The sequence below is a fragment of the Caenorhabditis elegans genome, chromosome X, assembly GCF_000002985.6.
Source record: "Caenorhabditis elegans chromosome X".
NCBI lineage: Eukaryota > Metazoa > Nematoda > Chromadorea > Rhabditida > Rhabditidae > Caenorhabditis > Caenorhabditis elegans.
This window is the reverse complement of record NC_003284.9, coordinates 15,922,796-15,948,952: the sequence shown is the minus strand read 5'-3', so window position 1 is coordinate 15,948,952 and position 26,157 is coordinate 15,922,796. Positions and strand designations below refer to the sequence as shown.

General features: G+C 35.5%; 3 protein-coding genes and 1 pseudogene across 4 annotated transcripts; 1 reads left to right on the top strand and 3 right to left on the bottom strand.

The window, feature by feature from the left end:
• On the bottom strand, positions 1–4,944 carry mec-5 (uncharacterized protein). The gene is made up of 7 exons (NM_171808.6): positions 4,816–4,944; positions 4,644–4,761; positions 3,153–3,250; positions 2,786–3,109; positions 1,336–1,462; positions 597–679; positions 1–249 (listed from the first exon to the last, which is right to left on the bottom strand). Exons 1-7 carry the CDS (start codon positions 4,939–4,941, stop codon positions 142–144), a joined length of 984 nt encoding a protein of 327 aa, NP_741941.1. The 5' UTR covers positions 4,942–4,944; the 3' UTR covers positions 1–141.
• A 4,684-nt stretch (positions 4,945–9,628) lies between these two features.
• On the top strand, positions 9,629–18,998 carry mrp-3 (ABC transmembrane type-1 domain-containing protein). Its single transcript, NM_001373606.4, has 23 exons — positions 9,629–9,807; positions 9,860–9,988; positions 11,068–11,208; positions 11,264–11,383; positions 11,438–11,624; positions 12,489–12,608; positions 12,652–12,778; positions 12,825–13,203; positions 13,259–13,516; positions 13,563–13,797; positions 13,874–14,160; positions 14,827–15,151; positions 15,259–15,379; positions 15,435–15,820; positions 16,293–16,522; positions 16,569–16,802; positions 16,849–16,942; positions 16,997–17,079; positions 17,132–17,233; positions 17,990–18,164; positions 18,209–18,368; positions 18,427–18,564; positions 18,635–18,998. Exons 1-23 carry the CDS (start codon positions 9,631–9,633, stop codon positions 18,942–18,944), a joined length of 4,518 nt encoding a protein of 1,505 aa, NP_001359552.1. The 5' UTR covers positions 9,629–9,630; the 3' UTR covers positions 18,945–18,998.
• A 1,723-nt stretch (positions 18,999–20,721) lies between these two features.
• On the bottom strand, positions 20,722–22,404 carry E03G2.1 (annotated as a pseudogene). Its single transcript has 6 exons — positions 22,290–22,404; positions 22,165–22,248; positions 21,908–22,120; positions 21,201–21,284; positions 20,986–21,156; positions 20,722–20,764 (listed from the first exon to the last, which is right to left on the bottom strand). Coding segments are annotated over exons 1-6 (710 nt in total).
• A 1,379-nt stretch (positions 22,405–23,783) lies between these two features.
• Positions 23,784–25,213, bottom strand: F31B9.3 (CDC37_C domain-containing protein). The gene is made up of 4 exons (NM_078213.4): positions 25,083–25,213; positions 24,773–24,856; positions 24,541–24,726; positions 23,784–24,244 (listed from the first exon to the last, which is right to left on the bottom strand). Exons 1-4 carry the CDS (start codon positions 25,186–25,188, stop codon positions 24,204–24,206), a joined length of 417 nt encoding a protein of 138 aa, NP_510614.2. The 5' UTR covers positions 25,189–25,213; the 3' UTR covers positions 23,784–24,203.
• Between the last annotated feature and the right edge of the window lie 944 nt (positions 25,214–26,157).

The following is a 26,157-nucleotide window of genomic DNA, read 5'->3' as shown; positions in this document are numbered from 1 at the left end:
AAACCAAACAAACATTTATTCAAGAGTAGTAGCAAGTGTAAGTATACGAGAGAAATAAAAATGATGAGGTGTCGAGTATTCTTTTTTTAAACATATATTTCGCATTTATTATTTGGCATTTCCAAACCAAACCGCCTGTAATTATCGGCAGCAAGCATGAACTTTCAACGCGAATTGTTCTTCGTTTCCTCCGATGCCGGATGACTTGACCAGTGAATAGTCGCCGAAGCGATAATTGTCAACATGCGCCTGAAGAACACTTGGTTATTTCAGTTTTCAATATGTACATCATCTTGACATGCAATATGAAGTGAATCGGGAAACTAGAGTGTCAAGTCTGAACGTGAATTTCCGACAAACTGTTTTTTTTTCGATCAAATTTTTACTTTCTACTAAGTATTCCTCGGCTAATTATGAGGCCGTAAAAGTCTGGCACCAACCATCTCAATTTGTCTCATTTTTAATGGCAAACTTGATTCAGTTTCATTTTCAATTTGTGGTAACATTGAAGGTGAAAGCAAAAGTTTCTTATTGGGAAGGACGATTTTTTGGACAGTTTGGCGCCGCCAGACTAGAGAGAACAAGTACAGACGAACCTGGTAAGCTCCAATCTGAGTGAAAGCCGGGGGACAGTTGCCCAGCGCCAAGATGCAGTAGCCTTTGTCGTTCACGATCCAGCCTGACAGAAGTGAAATGTAATAGGATTAAGTGATGACGGAACTTGGAGAGATCAGACATTAAATAAGGTGATCCCAAGTTACGTACATAGTATTCTGACTACGTGAAATTTTTTTGAAACAAATAAAGTAATTTTGTGACGCAATGTAGAAATTAGGTAGCAAATTCAGACTTTGAGATGTAGAATTATTTTTGGAATTTTCCAGAAAATTTTTGAAATTATGATTTGAAAACGGGACGGTAACTTTCGGGGTTTCAAATTATTTTATAGAACTAGTGAGAATAAAAGATATCCTACGTGGTGGTTCAAAAAAAAACTTGGCTAAAAATGCACTTTCCAGATGTGAGGGTTTAAAGTTTTTCAGAATTTTATGTTGGATAATGTTTAGCAGTGCTCAATAAATATTAGATTGAAATGCAAATTCTAAACATTAAAATAAACGGAAAACTTGAAAAAAACGGTTTTTTACTTGGGTCAATTTGTCTCAATTTGGGAAAAAATCCAGTTTTCAAAAATTATGAAAAAGTTGAGTAAAATAAATTTAAAAACACAATTTCCTACATTTAGAAGTTTTATTGTGAGTGCCCTTTTTAATTTAATTTTTTAATCTTTAATCACAACATTTCAGATGCCTCAAAAAGTTGTACCAGCCTCACCTGGAAGACCTGGAATTCCATCCTTTCCCATTTCTCCTTTGCTTCCTGGAAGTCCAGCAGATCCAAGATCACCCTTCGGTCCTGGGAGTCCAAGTTGTCCGGGTGGTCCAATTGGTCCCATCATTCCCTGAAATTGAAATATACTACAAATCATAGTTATCTTGAGACTGATCATTTGCAGCCCACTAAGCAATGTTTGACTTACATGTTTGTTCAACTATTTCTACTGTTTACGAGTAACAAATTCAACTCAGAAATAACAAGTTGATCCATTCAAAATGTGTTGCCGACTTTTGGAAAAAAACAGTCTGTTCTGTCTGCCTATTGGAAAATTGGGTAAATATAGATTCAAAAATGTTATGGTAAACAATGATCAGGATCATTTTTCAAAGTACAAAAATTGTTTGTTTTGGCAAGTATTTCAAAAGAATTTAGAATGTTTTTTAAAACAACAAATCCACTGATCGTATGTTTAAGTACAAAAGCATCGGAATGTTGAATAAAATGATTTTTTACAAAGTTGTGAAAAATGTATGGCGTAAATCTCAGTAGTGGTCACTCAACACTTGAATAAATTTCCGAAACATGCTAGAAAAAGGTTGACTACGCTCAGTGGGGAAAATGCTTTAGAACATGCCTATGAGGTCACAATGACTGAATATCATGATAAAAAAAATTCAAAAAAACTTTCTAGATTTTATATGATTTTTTGAAAACTGGAAAAATCTCAGTTTTCACCTAATTCCTATTTTAATTTCCGCCAATCGGATTTGTTCGATGGAGCGCGCTTGCACGTTTTTATTTTTATTTATTGTTTGTTTTTCTTATTTTCCACCGATTTTCAATGTTTTCGTAGTAGTATTTTTGATTGAAATTTGAAGAAAAATTCGAAATAAATATAAATTTTTAAATAAAAAGCAAGCATACAGGCGTAAAATAAGAAAAAAAACGCATTTAAACGATTTCAAACCTGAATTAATTAATTTCACAGATTTACGCTTGTAAACTAGCTTTTAAACCAACAACTTGCATTTATTTTGAATTTTTTTTTCTTCAAATTTCAAGCAAAACTACTCTGAGAATATCGAAAATCGGTGAAAATAAGAAAAACTAACAATAAATAAAAATAAAAACGTGCAAGCGGCGGAAATTAAAATAGGAATTAGGTGAAAACTGAGATTTTTCCAATTTTCAAAAAATCATATAAAATCTCGAAATTTTTTTTGAATTTTTTTATCATGATATTTGGTCATTTTGACTCCATAGGCTTGTTTTAAAGCAATTTCCCCACTGAGCGTAGTCCACCTTTAATGTTCCATTTTGTTCCCAATCTCCATCACATTTGAGCAATACTTAAAAATTCTCATTTTTTAATAACCCCCACCCCTATAACTTGCCAAAAACACATAAACTATAGATAGCTATTTGCAAAAGCACAAGACATAAATACCTGTGCTCCCGGTGCTCCGGGCAATCCTCGTTCTCCAATCATACCAGGCACTCCTGGGACTCCTCCATTTCCAACGTCTCCCTTCTTTCCAGGGAATCCCGGCGACCCTGGTCTTCCCGGAAGTCCATCTTCACCCTTACTGCCTGGCCATCCAGGAGCACCGGGCAGACCGTTGGTTCCTGGGAGTCCTTCCATTCCCTTTTCTCCTTTCGAGCCGGGCTGCCCAGTTGATCCAGGTTCGCCAACCTTTCCAGGTATACCGGTGTCTCCCTTGAGTCCAGGAATTCCAGAGTTTCCACCCTCTCCTTTTTGTCCAGGGAAACCCTGAATTGAAGAATGTGTCAAAAATGTTTGAGCTGAGGCTTACCATAGATCCTTTATCTCCTTTCATTCCAGTTGGTCCAAGCGGTCCCATATCTCCTTTCACTCCGGGGATACCTTGCATTCCATCTCTACCGCTCATTCCTGAAAAATAACTGATTGCTATTTTTACTTGTGGGGATTTTTAAAAGTTGCCGTGGCGGCTTTAAAATGAAATATTTTGACTACTATGAATTTTTTAATTTCGTTTGAGAAAATTCAGTGCAAAATCTCACAATTGGAAACCTTTGAAGGTTGAATAGCGCCAGTGGAGAAATTATGAAAATCATTCACTATCAGATAGTAATACTATAAATTATCAAATATCACAGTAATACTTACTTTTCCAAAGTATTTCAAAATTATATATTTACGAAATGATCCAGTTACCAAGTTTTCTCATAATATAATTTTGAATGTACAATGCCGGCCAAAAATGTATTCAATTTTAGATTTTGAATAAATTTACAGATTTTTCAAACGAGCACAACTTAAAAACTGGGCATGCTATCGAAAAAAGTTCAACTAATAAAGTATTGTCCATCATTACGTCTACTTGTATTTGATTGTTCAAGTTGTTTACCAGTGTCATGACAAGAAATACAGCGGCCGACATCTCGTGAGTCCGTTTTTGACAACTTTTACTGATTCGCCCGTATCTCGAAAACTAATTTGTTTTTCTGAAAATGTTTTTGAAGTGAAATAGTCTGCATGCTACTTGCCATAATTTGTGCCTACTCACTTTGTTCTAAAAAGTTCAGCAAAAAAGTTATGGAAGTGCAAACTAGTCGCTCACTGTGCACTGCTCATGCTCTACCACCAAAAACCAGGTTACTTATTTCGATTTTTTTTTTCGACCATTTTCAAATAATTACAACTCTAAAATCACAATTAAGCTATAATCAAACACGATATCAAGATTTAGGGAAAAAATTTATCATTTGCGAGAAATGCTCTAGGTGTGGTCGTACACTTTTCTAGTTTAATTTCTCATAACTTTTTTGCTGGGTTTTTCAGAACAAAGGTAATAGATACAAATGATGGGAAGTGAAAATTATTTTACTTTAACAACATTTTCGGAAAACAATTAGTTTTCTAGATACGGCCGAATCAGTAAACATTGTCAAAAACGGGCTCACGAACATGCTCTGTCGGCCGCTGTATTTTTTGTCATGACACTGGTAAACAATTTAAGCAATTAAATACAAATAGACGTAATTATGGACAATACTTCATTAGTCGAACTTGTTTCGAGAGCATGCCCAGTTTTTAAGTTGTGCTCGTTTGAAAAATTTGTAAATTTATCAAAAATCAAAAATTGGATAGAATTATGGCCGGCACTGTAGATCCCTTTTTGCAGTTTATTGTGTGCCATTTACACTCAGTTCCACATCTAATATGTCAATTATAAGTCATCATTTTTCAACTCAAATATGCCAAATCAAAAGTCCAATTCTCATAAGATGATAAGAGCACAACCCTGCTACACTACACTTACCATCCTCTGACCGATCTCCTTTCTCTCCTTTTGACCCTGGGAATCCTGGTGACCCATTTGTTCCAGGTGGCCCAGGACGACCGAGATCACTTACACGTGCATTCAGATTTTTTACGTGCTGGAATAAGGGGTATCTTTGGAAAAAAAGTGAAATTGAAAACATGTAACTTACGTCTAAAATCATTTCAATATCTGCACTATGTTTGTTGATTTCTGTCTGGATTGCGATGACAGCCGCTGTGTCAAGGGCACAATATATGGAACTGATAGTCAGTAGTAATAGTATTAGTAGTCGCATTTTCTGAAAAGTTTGAAATATTATCATGAAAAGCTGTTGAAAACAATGTCTAGAAATCATTTAAATTATCACAAAAATTTTGAATAATTGATTCTAAAAATTTAATAAAATTACAAACAATTAATTTTGGAAATGTTTCAGTACAAAGTACAGTACATCAAAGTACAGAGAAATTAAAAATATATTTGAAATGCATGTTTAAAATTTTCGAGAAAATGATCTAAAACTCTGAAAAGTTGTGGAATTAAAAAAAAAATTCGTTGAACATATGTAACTTTAAAAAAATTTTGCCGGCGAAAAATAGCTCCAACTTCCAAAGTTTTATCTGAAATTGTTTAGTGCATTTTTGGCTCATGAAATTTGAAAAAAATCTGGGTATAAGAATGTTATGGAGCTGAAAGTCTTTAAAAAACCGAAAATTTCAAATTAATAATTTTTTGGTACAAGTTAAACTATTTTTTCAAAGTTGTGTTTTGCTGTGATAAGACTAAAAATAAAACGTCTGTTTGAAATTTGATCTTGAGGTCTTAGGAGAGCCCGTCTTCTCATGTGTAACCTAACGGAGCAGTCGATTGCTCAATAAAAGTTGTTGGGGAACAAAATGCAACATTTTGATAGACACTTTTAATGACATTTTAAATAAAATAAAAAATCAATTGAAACATGGGTGAGGACCATGATAAAAAGTCATAAAATAGGGGAATTGATGAAAGTGAGGAGATATAGTGTAATGCAAGTACATTTTTCTTCTTTTTCTCTCCCTCTTCAGTAGTCAGGAGGCGCCTGAGGCGGGATAAGCTCCGCCAATTAAATCGCATTTATCACTTGGAACGGGTCCTTTTCTCTACTCAAATGCTGATATCTTCTTTTGAGACATTTGATAATAGTGATCGAGTTGCGTCTGAAATTGTTTTAGGCAATTGAAATGATTTTAAAAAAATGTTTCAAGTATTGAAAATTTCAGTAGACTTCAGGAGTATAGACAACAATTTTATTCCGATTTATTTAAACGGTATTCTTTTCGATTTTCAAAGGTATAACTGCAATTTGTACAGGAGATCTTGATAAATCTGAAAATTGATTTCTTACAAAATGCACCTACATTGAAGAAAAAATGTGTGTAAGAACACTTGTTCATAAAATGGAAATATACAATTTGAACCATTAATATTGCAATTTTGCATATGGTTAAAAGTTTGAAAGTCTGTTTCAGAAATCGCTGGCTATGTCGTTCTAAATCAGGGGTGAGCGGCAAATTTTAAAATTTGCCGAGCTCGCCAAATTCGGCAAATTTGCCGTGCCTAACAAACTCCGAAAAATTTGGCACTTTTGGATGCTTTTTGGAGCACCAAAACTACAGAAATCTCTACAAACATCTGGTTTCCGAATAAATTCCGTGGAGTATGTTTACTCAATTGTTTCCAATTTTGTGTAATTTTACTAAATTATTGGAGAAAAAATCAATAGTTTTGGTCAGAATTGTACTGTCAAACTTTTGATGTGTGCGGCAAGTTTCGGAATTAGCCAAACTCGGCAAACGGCAAATTCGGCAAATTTGCCGCACACCCCTGTTCTAAATGTGGATCCGAGGAGATTTAGTGCAGCAGTTCATCTTGCAAGTTTTGCAAATTCATTAGAAATTATCTCGAAACGCCCTTTTACACAATGTAACATTTATTTCATAGTGGTTTTAGGGCTCATTTTTGCCATGTAAATTATGTTATTCAAACTATGTTAAACAGTTTAAAAATAATTGTTAAAATCGGTCAGTGCATTTCTACACTACTTCATATACCGTTGAAAAAATCCCCGATGGGACTTGCGCAGAAATTTAAATCTGATAAATATTTTTAAACCCTTTATTAATATTGTTCCAATACCCAAAAACAATAAAAACATTGCAAAAGTACTGTTCCACCAAAAAACCTTCAACAAGTACTATTCCATATGAAATCAGTTTGAAATAATTTTACACATTTGGTTTCAATTTAAAAAGTTGCAATTTACCAATCCATTGTTAAGTTTACATTAAGAATTTTAAACCGAAATATTATTAAACATTTAGAAAAAAATTTCTCTTATGTGAAATTTTTTAATTTACAAACATCAGTATCAATTCGATATCTCTTTTTGATCTATCTTTTCCACTTTTGATCCAAAGTTGACCCGATGTTTTTTTTTCGATTCAGACGTTTCTTAAACTAGAAAGGCCAAAAGTTTAATAACATCAGTTCAAAAATATTTTCATTCACAAAGTAAGCACCAAATGCAAACAATCAAACAGTTTTTTTGCAGACGAGACGCAGACAGTCTACGATTCTAGGCAGGGCGGCAAGAGGAACTGGGTTGGGAAAAGACCTAAACTTCTAAGAAAATGAGAGAGAGAGAGAGATACCTGATCATTGAGGTGTCGGTGACACATTAAAAAGATCATCATTGTTTTGATAACTTGTAGTATTCAATACGTTCAATTTTGATTTATATTATGACTTGTGTGTCTTGTTCGCCTAGGCGCACTGGTGCTGATGTTGTCGTGCTGATTCTTCTCACTTTTCAGCATTTTTTTGTGAACTTTTTTCTATCAATCAGTTCTTTTATGTTAAAGATATTGCAGTTTTTTTTTGGCAAGTCATGCGTTTTGTGGTACTTTTTGAACTTGATTCGAGTTTGTAGCACAGTTTTAAACAAATTTCGACTATTATATTATTTGTTATTTCAAACATTAGGATTACAAAATAAAAAGTACATTGGAAAATTTTTTTAAATAGCTGTAGTTTTTAAAATTTTTTATATTTTGAATTGTCAAAAAAATTTACAAACGGTTGTTTAAATGAAACTACACACATGTATTCCTTAAATTGTTCTTTGAACCCAGTGAACTGGTGTTTCACCCGCATTTATAAGTTATAAAGTCAACAACAAACTGACCAGAAAACCAATAGTACTAGTACAACATTTTTGTGAATTTCTAGAAAAAAAAATAAATTTCTGTTGGAAACCTCTGGAAAATTAGAATTCGTAATTTGACAACACTTTTTGCTCATATTTTGGTTTTGTTTTTTAATTTCTAATATTTTTTGTTAATTTGTTTTTGAATATATCTAATCAATTTCCAAAAAATAAAACATCAAAAAGTGTTGTAAATTTTTGTGCAAGACAAAATTTGGGAGGATTTTTTTCATGGTTTCGACCATTTATTTTTATCCAAATTCGATATTCTCAAATTATTAAATTGCTTGGTTTGGCTAAAAATGAAATTTTATACATTATCTTCAAACAAATTTGAGTTGTCTTGCATTAAAGGTGGCGTAGTCAATTTTTTTAGATTGATTTATTAGAATCAAAATTGTTTGAAAACACCGAATTTTATAATGAAACTTCTTGAAAACTTTTCAAAAAAAAAGTTATGACGGGTAAAAAAATGGCCTAAAATTAGTTAACATTTGAAATTTGACCGACTTGTCACAGCGGCTGAGATCAATTTTTTTTAAAATCACTTTTAAAAACACATTGTATGTATACTCAAAATTGTCCGGAGATTTCAAATAAAATTGTTTCCAGCCGCTGCGACATGGACAATTCGGTCAAGTTGCAAATTTTAACTAAATAGGCAATTCTTTGAGCCGTCATAACTTTTGTTTTGAAAAGTTTTCAAGAAGTTTCATTATGAAATTTGAGTTTTTCAGACAATTTTAAGTCTAATAAAGCAATAAAAATTCGACCACCTTCAAAAAGAGCATTTGATTTGTGTCAATTGTGCACTTTTGTTCCTACTCCGCCAATTTTGTGCTCGTCTCCCCTTTCAACACACATCGACACCAACATCGACAAAAACACGTCATTATCCATGAACACACATGTGCTCCACCCCATACACTTCCTATCTTGGCAAGATCAGCGACATTATAGTCACCAGCTACCTACAAACTTGCACACAAATCACATTCAAAACACACAAATGCGCTGTCACCTAGGGGTCCTCAGTCTGTCTTATCTCATCACCGTTTTTGATCGACACAGGAGACCAGGAGACTGCACGCATTTTGGTGGTAACGTGATACCATTAGTATCACAACAATTGCTCTCGCTTCTCCTGCTTGTGTACAATTTATTTGCCCGTTTTGTTGTGCTAATGATTTGATTTTCGAAAAGAGAATTAGTTTTTGTGATATCAAGTTCAGTTTGTGTGTATTCCAAAGTTTTGTGACTTTTTTGAAAAAGTACGAATAACTTTTTTATTCTGAAAAAAACTCGGTATTTTTAAAGTGAAATTTTACAAATTCAGACAAGTTATATCAAGTAACAAAATATTGTCGGAAAAGTGCATATATTTCGCAATTTATTATTATAAAAACTTAAGAAATTAAAAAGGTATATATTTCGTTAGCCTGTATAATTTTGCACTGAATTTTTGCTCCCTCTCAAGCTGAACGTTTTAGGTTTTAAATTGTTCAAGTTATCAGGTTTTGTAATTTAGAAAAACCTAGAAAAAAAATCATAAAAATTGCAGTTAGCGCGGCAAGACCCAGACGCTTTCCTTGAGAATTTTAAACTTAAAAAAAAACAATTTAAAATTGTTTAAGCCTTCCGAACAGTCATTTTTACGAAATTTATTTTTTTTAATTTTCTGTCTTTTTTTTTTTTGGAAATATTCAGCTTCTAACTCCACTAAAACTTTCAAATTTTCAGATGGAAATAGACCAGCTTCTCAACTCCACAGGTCCACCTATAAGTATAATTCTCCCTAGCAACTATGTAATCGTCCCATCCATTTTCTTCTGGATCCTAACACCTGTTATCATTCACGACTGCAAAACTAGTCGCCAGACACCTCTTCCATGGTCAACACTGATGAGCTTGAAATGGGTAAGCAGAACTCTGTGCAAAATCAGATAAACCACTCTATAAAAATTTGTAGTTTGTCGCCAGTTTGCTGATCATTGACCGATTGTTTGTATTTCTTCTCGCTGTATGGGAATCTCTTTTTGAACACAAAAATGTGACGGCGGATTTGTTCATCATACCGTTCTTTCATAGTTTCACATTGGTAAGTGCCAGATGGCAAGATTAAATTGTTCTCAAATGAGATTCTGTGGAAAAAAGTGTTTCAAATTCGTTTTCGATAAAGATAAAATTTGAGTGATATGTATTAAGTTTGTGTTTTGATGTGAAGTAAACTTAGAACTAATTGGAATTTTTGGAACATGGTTTAAAGGAAAACTAACGGTTTGGACAGTTTTGAACGTAAACAATTACACTAATTTTAGTTAAAATATCAAATTCTGCCTACTTCTCTGTCCCATCTGCCCGAAGTTCATTTTTTTTTTGGAATTAACATCTTTTATTGCATATTTTGGTAGTTTATCTCTTTCAATTTTGCCGATTAAGGTACATTTAAAGCCTGTGGTTACCTATCGGCTTTAAATATTCTTTAATAGAAGAAATTAATTGAGATAAACTACCAAAATATGCAATAAAGAATGATAACTCCAAAAAAGTCAACTTCAAACAGATGCGACACAGAAAAGTAGGCAGAATTCGAGATTTTAGCTAAAATCAGTGCAATTTATTCAAAATTTTGAAAAATTTTCGAGCAGTTTCATTACGAACTTTGTTAATATGAGCCCAATTTGGGTATATAAGTTGAATATCGTCCAAACCGTTAGTCAACAGAAGAAAAAGTGTCGTGAATTGGTTGCAAATGAAAGTTTAAAAAAATTTCAAAAAAAACTACAATGTCTGACTAAATTTCTGTTGCGGACGACATCGGCCTTGCATCTATTCAATTTGTTTTCTACATGAACAAGAACTTGGGCTCCCAGCTAAGTGAGGCGCGAAATGCCGCGCGCCGTTGTGTGTATGATAGAAGTGCGAGAGGTCGTTATTTGAAGCGGCCGACACGTTCGGAGTTCCGCAGCTCAACGTGAAATGAGTAGCTTGGTGTGCGCACACGTTCGGAGGTCCGCGCCTCACTATACACGAGGGGTGACTCGGTGAGGCCGGCGCGGCGACCGCTGAGGCCGGCGGAGGCGCCGTTGCGGCGACCGCATGGGAACCCTAACAAGAACATTGCAAGATTCCGATGTTGAATTTAATCCTTATAAAAAATGCAAATTATTTTTCCAGCTTGCCCTCCTAATCGCCACAAATGAGGTTCGTCGGGCTGGAATCCACTCCTCTGGACCACTTTTCTGCATTTGGATGCTTTTCGCAGTGGCTGCAGTGCCCGAGTTCTATCAATGGATGACAACAGGCAGCCAGCCAGAGGTACGTGTGTATTCACCGAATTGTTTATATTGAAGCATCGAATTTCCAATTGCAGCTTGTTGCCCGAATCGACTTCTTCCGCTATGTAGCGTACTTGACGTACTTTCCCTTGGTAGTCGCCGAATTTGTACTACATTTTGTGTCTGATCCGTTCCCGATGCCAAGGGGTTATCAGGTGTGACTAGAGAGATATGATAGGAGAAACGTTTTAGGGAAAATTATATTTTAGAACTTGAAATGCCCGGAAGAAAATGCAAATTTCATCAGCAGGCAGCTATTGCTTTGGTTCACACAAATCATTTCTCTAGGATATGAAAGAACGCTTGTGGCGGATGATGTTTTTGAAATGGATAGTCAAATGGATCAGGAGTACCTGAAAGCTCGATGGAAGACAGAGTGGCTGAAACAAACAGAAAGTATGGTAGTTTGATTTTCAAAAATTTATTTTTAGAAATATTTAAAAAAGAGGTCAGAAAATTGTCACTTTGTTTGAAAAATTATTTGAAAAAATTAAAAATGTTGATTTTTAATGTGAAACGTTGCATTGTTAAGAAAAATAAATCTAGTGTCAAAAAAACTACGGAAGAGCCTACTAGCCAGGGGTGCGCGGTTCGGCAATCAAATTTTCGGCAAACTTGGCAATTTTGGCAGTGGCCGGAATAGCCGGTTTACGAATATTTGCCAAAACCGGCAATTGCCAAAATTGTTGATTGCCGGAAATCAAAATGGCCCTAAATATAATTTTTATACTTTTTGTAGAGTTAAGAGCTTAATCATGCATTTTACTGAACAATTTTTTTATCAAGCTCAAAATTATGCAATCCTTGAAAGATTGAATGTTTTCTGTTAGAAAATGACTTAACGAATACTAAAAACAAAATGAAATTGTTGAAATTTCCGAAATTGCCAACTTTGCCGATTGCCGAAAATTTTCATTTTCGGACATTGCCAAAATTGCCGAAAACTTCCGATTATTAAATGTACACACTTTTCCCATATTTCATTGGCTATTTGAACGCTTTTAGGTCTATTTTATCCAAAAAATGAAAATTTTTCTGACAATGTTTTTCTGGTCCGGCAAAACGTCGGTGCAAGATTATTAGAGAGTGCTATATTAATAGAGGAAAAACGATAATTTCTTGACATTTAGAAGACTGAAATTTAAAAACAAATAAAAAAATAAATATCAAAAATTGTGTTGCTTCTATTCAAAAAATCGATAAAACTAGATAGTTAACACGGATTTTTCTGAAAACTACGGATTGCAAAGATTTTTTCAGAAGCTCGTGAAAAACAAGTGAAGCTCGATGACAAACGAGAACGAGCCAGAACTGGAAGCGAGAAAGCCCCACTTTTAGGTACTTTCAATAACTATGGCGCAGTGAATCTTGATGATAAAGGTTAGTATTTTTTTCGTAATAAAGGTTAAAATTAAAATTTCAGATCGAGTAATTGTTCAGCCATCTGTCATTGTAACTCTTTGGCAGATCATGAAATGGGAGATTTTGGGAGGATCGTTCATCAAATTCTTGTCGGATTTGCTGCAATTTGCCAATCCAACATTTTTGAAGTAAGAAAAACTATGAAAGTTTTAAATTCAAAATTAAAAATTTCAGCTATCTCATCTTATTCATCGAGACACCCAATGCTCCTTTGATCAATGGAATTGGACTTGCAGTTGGGCTTTTTCTGGCTGGTCAAATCAAGTCCTTGTTCATGAATACTTACTTCATTGCAATGACAAGAGTTGGAGCAAAAATCCAAACAATGTTAAGCTGTGCAGTTTACGAGAAGTCCCTTTTACTTTCAAACACTGCTAGAAGAGAACGAACAGTCGGAGAAATGGTGAACATCCTTTCGATTGACGTTGACCGCTTCCGAATGATAACTCCCCAAATTCAACAGTATTGGAGCAGTCCGTTCCAGATTATCATTTGCATGGTTTTGCTCTCACAAACTATTGGTGTGGCGGTTTGGGCTGGAATCGTTGTGATGGTAGGCCATACTTAGTTTTTAATTATCAAAAATAAATAAACTGTTCTGACTTCAGATCAGCATTGTTCCAATCAACATCTGCGTATCAATGATAACTAAACGTTGGCAACTCAGACTTATGAAATACAAAGATGAACGAATCCGGTTGATTAATGAAGTTTTAAATGGAATTAAAGTTGTCAAGTTGTCTGCTTGGGAAACTGCAATGGAAGAGACCATCGAACGGGTGAGAGACAAGGAACTGAAAATGATAAAGCAAAGTGCCTTGTTAAAAACTTTCGCGGATTGTTTGAATGTTGGAGCTCCAGTTTTTGTAGGTTATATTTTGGATTCACAACTACTAAATATGCCAACTTCAGGTGGCTCTTTCTTCATTTACTGTTTTCGTTCTTATTGATCCGAAGAACGTGCTCACCCCGAATATTGCTTTTGTATCGCTTTCTCTATTCAATCTGCTCCGTGGGCCACTCATGATGGCAGCTGAGTTAGTTGCACAAACTGTTCAACTTGTAGTTTCAAACAAGAGAGTAAGAACATTCCTGTGTGAGAAGGAAGTTGACACTGCAGCTATTGATAAGGAGATTAGAGGAGAACGTAAGAATATAAGAATTTGCGTTTTTTTTTAAATATTTGTAAAGATACTGACTCCCACAAAACTGTACATTTTCAGTTTACACAAACACCGTTGAAATCCACTCAGGCTCATTTGCATGGGATAGTGCAGAAGCTCGAATTCTTAGTGACATTGAGTTCCTAGCTGGTTCGAAAGAGCTGGTGACAGTTGTTGGGTCTGTGGGTAGCGGAAAGTCGAGTTTGCTCCTGGCTGCTCTTGGAGAAATGGAAAAAGTTTGTGGATACGTTGGAGTAAGAGGTTCGGTAGCTTATCTCTCACAACAACCTTGGATTTTGAATCAGTCATTGAAGAAGAACGTTTTGATGCAGGCAGATTTGAATGACGTAGGTTTTTTTAAAGGTTGTCATAAATTCCCCTAAATACCGAACTTGTTATTATACATTTGAACATTTTCTTAAAATGGTAAAAATATCCGAAAACTGCGGTAAAACTTTTTAATGCAATTTTTGTGTGGTAGGTGCACAAAAAAACAGCAAAAACTAATCTGAAATTTACAATTGTCTTAAAATATACCTGCTTTATGGACGATGTAGCAAAAATTCAGATAAAAACTGCGTCGCAAAATTTTTTTTTTTTTGGTTTTTTTTTTTTTGCTCTATTCCGAAGAGCTGGCTTAGTAAGTTGTTCCGCTTGCCAGTGGATGTGATGGAATCCACTGACTGATGTCGTGGATTGCTCCACTTCCTAATTAAGGCTGGGTAAACCTTTGGGGTTGAGGTGGGACTTTAACTTTGCTAGAGTTGACCTCTCGATTGCTAGCGTAGCCATCACGCACTGAACCATCGGTGACCCCACGTCACCAGGTGAAAGTGGAATATATGAAATCGACTGCGCGTCGGCAAGATAGACTGAAGCTCATATCTCATCATAAAACATTGCAATACGGTTCAAATTTTCGGTCCTAGGGTAATCAACGATGGGTTTTCCGATTTTGAAAAAACATGCAGGGCAGATTTCAAAATATCGCCAAATTTAGTTCTGAATTTCAGGTTTTGTACAAAAAAGTGATCGAATCATGTGCTCTCAAAGAAGATTTGAAACAATTACCCGATGGTGATGATACTGAAATTGGAGAAAAAGGAATTAACCTTTCTGGAGGTCAGAAAGCTCGAATCGCCCTTGCTCGTGCGGTCTATCAAAGCAAAGATGTTTACTTTTTGGACGATCCATTGTCAGCGGTTGATGCTCACGTGGGCAAGCACATCTTCGATAATGTTATTGGCCCAAATGGAATGTTGTCGCATACCACAAGAATATTGGTCACTAATTGCACATCGTTTTTACAAGAATCCGGGAAAATTATCGTCATGAAAGGTGAGACGAGATATGTAGGTTTTCTAGCACAAGGCAGGCAGGCAGACAGATTTTTTTTAAATTAAAAATATTACCGGCGTAGTAATAAACATTCCACTTTTTTTCCGACGGAAGAATCAAACATTGTGGAACATACAACGAACTTTTGACTGATGTCGAAGCTCGTGAGTACCTCCAAGAAGTTGACAATGAGTACGCACAAGCTCAGGAGTCCAGCGGTGAAGAGAGGTTAGAATAATTAAAATTTTGCCTGTGTAAAAAACTTTATTCAAAATGTTTTCAGCGGCGGCGAAGAAAACTCCGACATCCTTCCGGGATCAATTGCGTCGGGAAGTCGAATGTCAAGACTTTCCAGGCTATCGAAAATTTCTCGCAAAAAGTCCAAATCAAGTATCGTCGAAAAAAAGAAGCCAGATGCGTTGATAACCAAAGAAGAAGCTGCAATTGGTCGAGTGAATCCAGGAGTTTACCTCCTCTATTTCAAAGCAATGGGAATTGTCACCTACGTGCTTCCCTATGCCATTGCGGTGGTGTTGAATGTATCATTTGCACTTGGAAGAAGTTTGTGGCTCACTGCCTGGTCGGATGCCAATATCGATATTAACCATCCCGATACAATGTCAGTGGGCGCTAGGCTTGGAGTCTATGCCGGATTTGGAATAACAGAAGGTATATTTAAACTAGGGCTTACATGTGAGAGTGGCTGCGCAACATAGTGCGGAAGGCAGTTATTTGGAAGCGGCCGACACATTCAGGGTTTGGCGCCGCACTATAAATCCGACTGCATTGCGGCGTTAGTGGCGGCGTGAAGCTGTTTGAGGCGCCTCACCGGTCGGCGACGAATCGGCGCCGAGATGGAAACCATAATTTGAACTACAACAGCGTTTTTTTTTTGAAATGTAGTAATGCTTATTGATTAGAAGATTCATTCTCTATAAACTTTTCTCCTGAACAATGTAAAGTAAAAATCACCTGATGTTCCCTGCATTCTTTATTTTTTCATTCTGATTTTTTGTTTTGCAAAATTGCACTTGACTGTAAGGTTTAGGAAACGACCTGCTCACGTATCAAGTTATCCACATGTCAATTAAATTTGAAAACATCACGATATTCTTTTGCACCTCTACCAAATTAATTTCAGTCATCTTCCTCTTCTTCTCACTGGTACTTCTCCTCATTGGAGGTGTTGCTGCATCTAAAAACCTTCACAAACCACTTCTTCACAATGTTCTCCGTAATCCCTTGTCATACTTTGACATTACTCCAATCGGACGAATCATCAATCGACTCGCAAAAGACATGGAAGTCGTTGATCTCAGGCTCAGTAGCTCTTTTAGATTTTTAGTAATGGCTCTTATAAATATGGTTCAGGCAAGCTAAAATTTGAAGTAAAACCTCAAGTACAAAAATATTTCAGACAGTTCTAATTGTCTCTTACACAACTCCTCTGTTCATTGCAATCATCATTCCTGTATTTATAATTTACTTCTTTGTTCTCAAGTACTCTATTAAAAGTACCCGACAACTTCAAAGAATCGCATCATTAACTCGGTCTCCAATTTTCTCAAACTTTTCTGAAACTCTCCAAGGAATTTCCACTGTTCGAGCATTCCAGTGGAGTGACGAGTTTGTGAGACGAAATGATGAACATGTTAGTTTTATATATTGATTTTTACAAAACTAGAGTATAATTTCAGTTAAATACTCATGTAAAATGCAGCTACTACTCTCAAATGGCGAATCGTTGGCTTTCTATTAGACTTGAGTTACTCGGAAATATTGTGATCTTTTGTAAGTTTCAGAGCTGGAAAATGTGATTTGTTTCATTTGTTTCATTTATTTCAGCCGCTGCAATTCTTGCAATTATTGGCAAAGAATCTGGAATCACTGCTGGTATGCTTGGACTTTCAGTTTCTTACAGTTTGAACGTAAGTTCCAATTGCAAAAGTTTAAAAAAATTTTCTACGATTTGAAGTTCAGATTACTTTCATGTTAAACATGTTTGTGCGACAAATCAACGAAGTTGAGACAAATGTTGTATCGGTAGAGAGAATTGATGAATACAGTAAGACCAAGAGCGAGGTAGGTACTTATGTTTGTTTTTTTTTGTTTTGTGTTCGTGGTGAGAATCAAAATGCTTCATGAAATATTATCGAAAAAATACGATAGCAAATTTTTTAAAAATTTTGAGAAAAACTTGCGATCGTATTTTTTCGATAATATCATACGGATTTCCTGGCTTTTTTTTATTGATTTGTTTACTGTGGTGGTTTTGAAGGGAATTTTCTAAACTATCAACACTGGCTGAAAATTGTTATTTAAAAAAAAATTTTGCCTACACTCCTCGGGGGCAAGAAATGAAGGAGCTTCGTGTCATTCGGGGGCATTCTAAAAAATTTCCAAGGGGGCATTTTAAAAATCTCTCAAAAAACTATATGTGAACATTCTTCATGTCCATTTAATAATGTGACATAAATCCTTCCGACCAAGGCCATAAAGATTTGAGATAGAGAAATTGAAGTTGTACTAGCTATGTAGGATAGTAGTTGGTACATACTATTTCTACGTCACAACATTTTGACAGTTCTTCCCCAAAGCTGGACACTCTCTTGCCGAAGAGGTAGGAGGCAGTAATGTTGTCTGTGTACAGGTTCGCCTCTTTTTATAGGCCACTCTCTTTGTGGGGAATAAACTGTCAAGATGTTGTGACGTAGAAATTGTATGTACCAACTATGGTGATGTACCCACTACCAACCAGTATAGTTGGTACATTATCAGTTTCGTGATTTGGTGATTTAAATTTCGTGATATTTTAAATCTTGATATCTTGATATTCAGGCTGAGTGGCGTTTGGATAACAACAATCTTCCATCAAACTGGCCTACTGGTGGTGCTGTTAACATTGAAGACTACTCCTGCAGATACCGCGATGAGCTGGATTTGGTTCTAAAACAGATTAGCCTCAATATCCTACCCGGTCAGAAAGTGGGAGTTTGTGGAAGAACTGGAGCAGGTACAGCTTGAAAAATATATCCCAATCTATTGAATTTCCTTCAGGAAAATCTTCCCTTGCTCTTGCTTTGTTTCGCATTGTCGAGGCAGCTGATGGTAATATATCTATAGATCAAACAATTACGTCTCATATTGGACTTCACGATCTGAGAGAAAAATTGACAATTATTCCGCAAGAAAATGTGTTGTTTGCAAATACTTTAAGGTAAAATAGGAAAGAATAGTCTTACAGAATAGTACATATTCATTCTGATTTATTCTAGATTTAATATTGATCCAAAGGGACAGTTCACCGATCAACAGCTGTGGTTAGCCCTGGAGAACTCGAATCTGAAAGCACACGTAGAATTGCTGCCACACAAGTTGGAAAGCCCCGTTGCGGAGGGTGGAGAGAATTTCAGGTATATCATCGAAATTTTACTTTTTGAACAGTTTGTTTTAATTCATTTCAAATTCTGTAATACATTTCAGTGTTGGCCAACGTCAACTTCTATGCCTAACCAGAGCTCTGCTTCGAAAATCTAAAGTGCTTGTGTTGGATGAAGCGACTGCTGGAATCGACAACCGGACTGATACAATGGTTCAAGCAACTATTCGTGAAAAGTTTGCGGATTCCACAATCATCACCATTGCTCACAGACTTCATACTATCATTGACTATGATCGAATTATTGTGATGGATGCTGGTAGAATCGTGGAGGACGGAATCCCTGGAGAGCTACTTAAGAATAGAAACTCACAGTTTTATGGTCTCGCTAAATCAGCAAAAATTGTTAATTGATCGTTGCCGTTTTTAGTTTTTGAACAAGTTTGTAATTATAAATATTTAAAATCCATTCGCACAAGTTAGAGACTTTACTATGTGTAACCGTTACACTAAGGAAGGACAAGCGAGAAAGAAGATGACTCTCAGTTAATCACATAACAAATACAATTCAACTCTCCACCACGGCAAAATTTTTTTTTTTGATGAGTTCAATTCTCCCAAAAATCCAAAATTTTTATTTTTGAAATTTTTGAATTTTTGATTTTTTGAATTTTTTTGAATTTTTGAATTTTTGAAAAATTGGAATTCAAGACAAAAACCCTTGTAGCGCGTTTGAAAATTGATATTTTGGTACAAAAACATACCAATAATATTTTAAAACAATCTAGAATAGAAATCTATAAAAACTTTTCCAAAAATCCAAAAATTTTATTTTTGTTTTTTTGCGCCTGTTGAAATTGGAATTTGACACAAAAACCCCTCTAGCGCGTCTGAAAATTGATACCTTGGTACAAAAACGTACAAATAATATTTTTAAACAATCTAGAATAGAAATCTATAAAAACTTTTCCAAAAATCCAAAAATTTTATTTTTGTTTTTTTGCGCCTGTTGAAATTGGAATTCAAGACAAAAACCCCCGTAGCGCGTCTGAAAATTGATATATAGGTCCAAAAACGTACCAATAATATTTTTAAACAATCTAGAATACAAATCTATAAAAACTTTTCCAAAAATCCAAAAATTTTATTTTTGTTTTTTTGCGCCTGTTGAAATTGGAATTCAAGACAAAAACCCCCGTAGCGCGTCTGAAAATTGATATTTTGGTACAAAAACGTACCAATAATATTTTTAAACAATCTAGAATACAAATCTATAAAAACTTTTCCAAAAATCCAAAAATTTTATTTTTGTTTTTTTTTGTGCCTGTAAATCCTGTTGAAATTGGAATTCAAGACAAAAACCCCTGTAGCGCGTCTGAAAATTGATATATAAGTCCAAAAACGTACCAATAATCTTAGAAAAAAATTACCTATCCCAATTTATGAAAATTTCCCCAAATTCCGAAATTTTTGTGCCACCCTTTTTTCGCAAGGGCAGTAGCATTGTTCTTAACTGACTATGAGTTTTAAGCATCTTTCTGAAAAGCTGTCGCTCAATCGATTTCATATATTCCACTTTCACCTGGTGACGTGGGGTCACCGATGGCTCAGTGAGTGATGGCTGCGCTAGCAATCGAGAGGTCAACTCTAGCAAAGTTAAAGTCCCACCTCAACTCCAAAGGTTTACCCAGCTTTAATTGGGAAGTGGAGCAATCCACGACATCAGTCAGTGGATTCCATCACATCCACTGGCAAGCGGAACAACTTACAAACCCAGTTCTTCGGGATAGAGCAGAAAAAAAAACGAAAAAAACAATTTTTGCGATGTATTTTTTATCTGTATTTTCATAATGTTGTTGATAAAGCTATGTATATTTTCAAACCAATTCCCTCTCATTTTTTCAAAGAAGTGTTTTCCAAATGAAGTAAATTATGCGTGATTATGTCGTTTATTTAAGAACTGCTCTCCAACAAGTGCTCACAAAAAATGTACTAGAAAGTGACTCCTTGATAGTTCTGGAACACATCATGATATCAAACAAAAAGTTATATTAGTAGAAAATGTATGAAACCAGAATTAAGAACTAAAGCATTTCAGTAAATTTAGGTGATGTTTCCGTCTCAATTGCAACAATAAATAATCTGATTCAGACGGAGTTATTTGCTCCAACGACGGATCATTGTAGTACGAATTCACATGGTTGAAGGTCCTGGGAGGGATGAGTCGAACTCTTCTGAAAATTTGACATTCTTAAAAGGAGTATAGAATGTAATTTTGAGATATCAAATTTCGAGAAATCTCTGGAATTTTCTGGAAGCTACCTAAACAGGAAATTTTTATAAGTTTTCATAATTTTGGATAAGTTTCCGCAGCATTTTTAAAAATCAAAAAATAAATTTAAAAGCTTCACAACAAAACGCTTAAAATAAATGAAAACCAGCTAAATTGTCATACCTGCCTCCTCCATATTTCTGATTCCCCGCACACTCATCTTAGCCTTTTTGACCAATCTGAGCTCTCGAGCTTCCAAAAGGTTTTGTTGTTTTCTCTTTTGCATCTTCTGCTTCAACTCCACATCTCTGTATTTTCTCCGCTGGGTATCTTCGTAATCCCTCGCCAATATTTCTGAGATTCAACGGTTAAATTTTTCAAAAGAATTATGCGTGAACCTGTGTTAGCGACGGCGATGTTCGTGCCAAATATACTACCAGACATACACTCCTTGACAAAATACGAGGGAGGCATAGGAATCACTGAATATGCTTGAATTGAACAATTTTTTAGAAATTAAACTTTGACGTTAAATAGATGCTTAAAGCTGTGTTACAGCATGTCGGGAAAACGACGAAATATCATAAAAAAATTTGTAAAAAATGTTAGGATACCATGTTATTTTGACTCATTTTGAGTTTCTTTGAACTGAAAACAAACCCAATTGTGGTATTGCAAATATATTTAAATTTATTTGAATTGTTTTTTTACAACAATTTAAAATTTGAAAAAAACCCTGTTTTTTCGCAGCGTCTGTAAGCTTTTTATTGCATATTTGATTGACCAATTTTATATATATATACAGGGTGGTCCATAATTATGGTGACAACTTCTCGCGCCTATAAAATTTGATTGAACTTTCTAAATATAGTTAAACCACACAGGTTTTTATTTACAATTTTCTAGCAAACAGAAAATGATATTAAACTTTGAAAATATTTGCTTGTGCGACTGAGCTATAAATATATATAGACCATATACATATATATATATATATATATATATATATGCACAGAAAAGAGGTAAAAAACGCCAATGACCCAAATTTTCTAAAAGATTTCCTAGACGAAAAAGTAGTAAAGATTGTAGGGAGTTGACTACATACATCACAACGCTAGAATACCAAATTGAAAACCATCCGCACTGTTTTATCTAAATCATCTAAATTTCTGAGCGACCGCACACGCATCTTGGTTTCCTCGGCCAGCCTTGCGCTGAAATACTCTGAGAACTTGCTGCTCAGTCTTTGGCACTTTCTTCTTGCGCTCATTTTCCGCGTCTAGTTTCCGTTGAGCCTGGTTAATTTTTTCCAATCTTTCTGCAATTGACACTTGAGATATTTTTAAATATTTGGAAGTTTACCTCTCTCCGCGGTAACGTGGCACGTTCGATTGTAGAGAGCAGTTTCAGGCGCACATGTCTTGATGAATTCTGCCAGAGGCATCGCTGAAAACACTGAATTTAAAAAAAAAATTTAAAAAACGCACGATTCGTATCGAGAATCAAGCGCATCGATTTAACTTCCTCAATGAATGTGAGCATCTCATCAGATATATCCTCGGCACGAGCATTTTTAGGCTCAGGTGCAATGGGTGTGTCCATATTGAGTTGGCTGAACAACTCTGAATTTTTGATTCCATGTGGGTTCATTCATAGGTGGAAAATCAGTAAAAGAGGGTGAGGGAAGATTGAGTGCAAATAAAGAAACATTTATTGACAAAAACGTAATCTGTTGATGCCCAGACTTTCTGGGCATAATCAAAAAATCGGAAAGCAGAAAAATTAGTAATTTACTAAAAACTTTTATTAGCTTTTGGTTGAAAATGGGTTATTTTTTTGTGGCAGACTTCAATAATTGTTTCTAGCTCATTATTGTTTCGTACTATGGTAAAGAAAAAGACATTAAAATTTAAAAAATACTTTTCAAAAATGTGTGAGAGTGTCTCAACAATCCTCCAAACGATACGAAAAGGACAAGAAAAAAGGTTCAACTGTGAGCAAGTGCTACCTAGCAACAAGATGAAACTTGTGATATAATGCGTAATTAACATGAAAAGGTGGAGGAAAAGTCTGCGAATGAGAGAGAAGAGTGGGCATAAAATAATCATTAAGCAGCTCGTGTAACAATAACCAGAGGTTTGATGCTTTGAACTATAGAAGGAAATTTGATGTGATGTTAGAGACTTCAAGTCAAGCTTTGTAAAATTATTCTGCGCAATATGACACCACAGAAACAAGAACAATTGAGAACTTCAAAATGGGAATCTCATGAAAACCACACGTTTCCAATACCCGGGTTTTGCTCGAAATATTTTTTTTCTACTTTTAATTAAGCTTGACTTATAAGCATCACAAATATGTCAAGAATATTTTTACTAATAAAACGTTGTTACATATTTGTAGCTGAAATTAAGTAAAACAGTTGGGTACTTATCAGGGATGTGCGGCAACCGGCCTGAACGTGATATTCCACTGTACACGAAAAAAACGACCATACTTTTTCCAAATTTTTTTTTTCCTTTTTCCAGTTGCTGGTTGGCGAAACTTTTTGGGTTTGGCAACTTCGGCAATTGCCTGTTGCCGAAATTTTTAGAGCTTGTCAATTTCGGCAATTGCCGGTTGCCGAAAATCTTAGTTGCCGCACAGCCCTGGTACTTATGGGTTTCGTTCCCCCCCCCCCCCCAAAATATTTTACGAAACCCATAAGTACCATCGTTCGATTGATCTAAAAATAAAACTAGTTCTTTTAGTAGCTGAAAGTTGCCGTCATCCTGAACATAATTTAGGTACTTTTTGAATTTTTCCACACGAGTAAGTTATATTTTCGGATCAATCAAGCATTTTACTGTAGTTCTATATTAACTTTTAATTCAAAAAGTTGGATTCTCATACTGAAATAAGCAGTTTTGAAGCAAACCTGTAAGTTGCCGCATAGCCGTGAAACCTATGGTGCTGAGTAGCTTTAACTATTCAAATAATGTAAAACTGCAGCTATTTATTTTATGACTTTTTAATTATAAAAAATAACCGAAACATTTGAGAGAACATCACTGGATAGGTAAACTTAACAATATAAAATTTAAAGGTAGAGATAATGAAAGGAATGATGATGTCATGACAAAAATTATACTTAAAACACTCAAAAGTATTAACCGAACTTGTAATATAGAAATCAACTCCTAGAAGATCCTGAGAGATAATGTAAATACACCAATAAAGCATAATACGAGAAAGAAAAAGGCAAATATGTGAGATGGTTGAATGGGGGGAATGTGATGAGCAAGTTTTAATCAATAGTTCTACTTTCAATGAAACGAGAAATGAATGTTTAAGCTACTAAAATAGGCGAGAATATAACTAAAAATGCTTCAGAGACTTGGCAAGCGGCTTTTGTGACCGATTCACAAGGTTGATGGTCCTGGGACGGATGGGTCGAACTCCTCTGAAAAATTAAATTGTTAAGTGTGAAATCCGTGATTTGAAAATTTAGGAATTCCAGTCAGTAACCTAATAACTGTGCTGTCAACCTTTTGGATACTGTAGACAACTGGCTAAATGCTTTTAAAATAGGTCGCCTTGATATTGATAGCACCTACTCAGCAAAAATCTGATTTTTCCTATCTTTAATTCATAAAAATTTATCAAACTTTCTCGTAATGAAATTGACAAATTTCTCACAGCAACTTATTCAAGATACTTTTTTAAGTTGCTGCCAGAAAGCCGTTCGCTTCGTCCTACCTTCCTCCTGCTCCTTTGTGATCGTCTCCAGACGCTTCTTCGTATCTTTGATCAGCTCAGTATCGGTTGAACCGGCAGCGAGCAGCTGTTCCAGAAGCTCCTTTCGCTCCTTCTTCTGCATTCTCGACTTGTGCTCATTCTCTTCGTATTTTCTGCGCTCCTCGTCGTTGTACTCTCTCATTAATTCTGAAATCAATTTTTTACGAAATTTGACATATAAAGCTTTGTTTACCGGTTTCAGCCACCATGTTGCAAAGTCGATTATAGAACGAGGGTCCAGGCGCATACTGCTTGACAAACTCATCCACAGGCATCCCTGAAAATATTTCTTATAGTTAGTTTGAATAAACTCATAAAAAATATTATTTCAATTAATTATTTTCTAAATTAAAGTTGTGTAGGCGAAGGTGTAACTGAAAAACAAACTAAAATTATTAGAGATGTAGCTGAGGAAATCCACGTGAAAATTTGAGCAAAACGTGTTGGCTTTTTGGAACATCTCTGCCCAACACTAATTTTTAAAAATTGAAATGGAAACCTACGTTGGCCATCGGGAAAGTCCACGTACATATCAACGCACTGTGGAAGCATCTCCTCAATTGACATCGCTGGAACATCACAACGACCGGCTTCATTAGACTTGTCCATGGCAATGTTGATCGGAAACTCTGAACTTCACAGAAATTGATAATAAAGTTTGAAAAATGTAGAATTTCGGAAAGTAACGGTAATGAGATGCAAGGTAATGCGGAGAAAAGTACAACAATGAGTTCACATATGGCGAAATCGATTCTCTCTCCCTCTTACTCTCTTTATCTGCTCCCATCTCGCTCTCTAACATAAAAACTATTAAACCATACCGCGCGGCCTCCTGGGTGTCAAATTGCGGTGGAGCGCGCTTGCCGCGCTTTAGCGTAGCGATGCGACAAGACATAAATTATTACTGTTGAAAAGAGCACTTTCTCGTTTTTTAGCTTTTTACGAACTTTTGTCGCAATTTCGATCTAAATATTTGTCAAGTAAGTTGATACGAACTAAAATTCCAAAAAAAAAAAATTAAAAATTAACTGAAAATGAAGGACGCCAGTGAACCACACCAAAAGTCAAAAATGATAAGTGAGAAGAGAAAAAGAAAGAAAGGTGCCATACGCAAAACTATTCAAATGACAAAAACGAACAGAGACACCAGAGAAGGAGAGAACGTTCTAGAATGTTTTGCACATCGCCCCGTCAACACACAAATGGTTCAAGAGAGAGAACACGGACAATTCATATGGATGTCCTTGAAAATGAAAAGCTGTGTACAGAAATCACGAGACTGGCCAGTAACCAGAAAGAGTTGAGAATATCGGAACAGAAAACGCAAGGACAGCAGTGTTTTCCCGCGCGGGCGATCGCAACCGCGCCCTAATGCAATATTGAAGAGGGGAGAAGACGTGGAGAGTGGAGTGCGCTGAGAAAGAGAGCAACCATTCGAAAAGAACGTGCGAATAAGAGAGACGCAAAGAAGTCATGGCTGGGGGTATAGGTTTTTAAGGTTGAATTCGCCTTTTCGGTGGAACTTGGAACGGTGGAAGAGCATATAATCGTGAAAGCTGACAAAATTGGAAAGTGTTC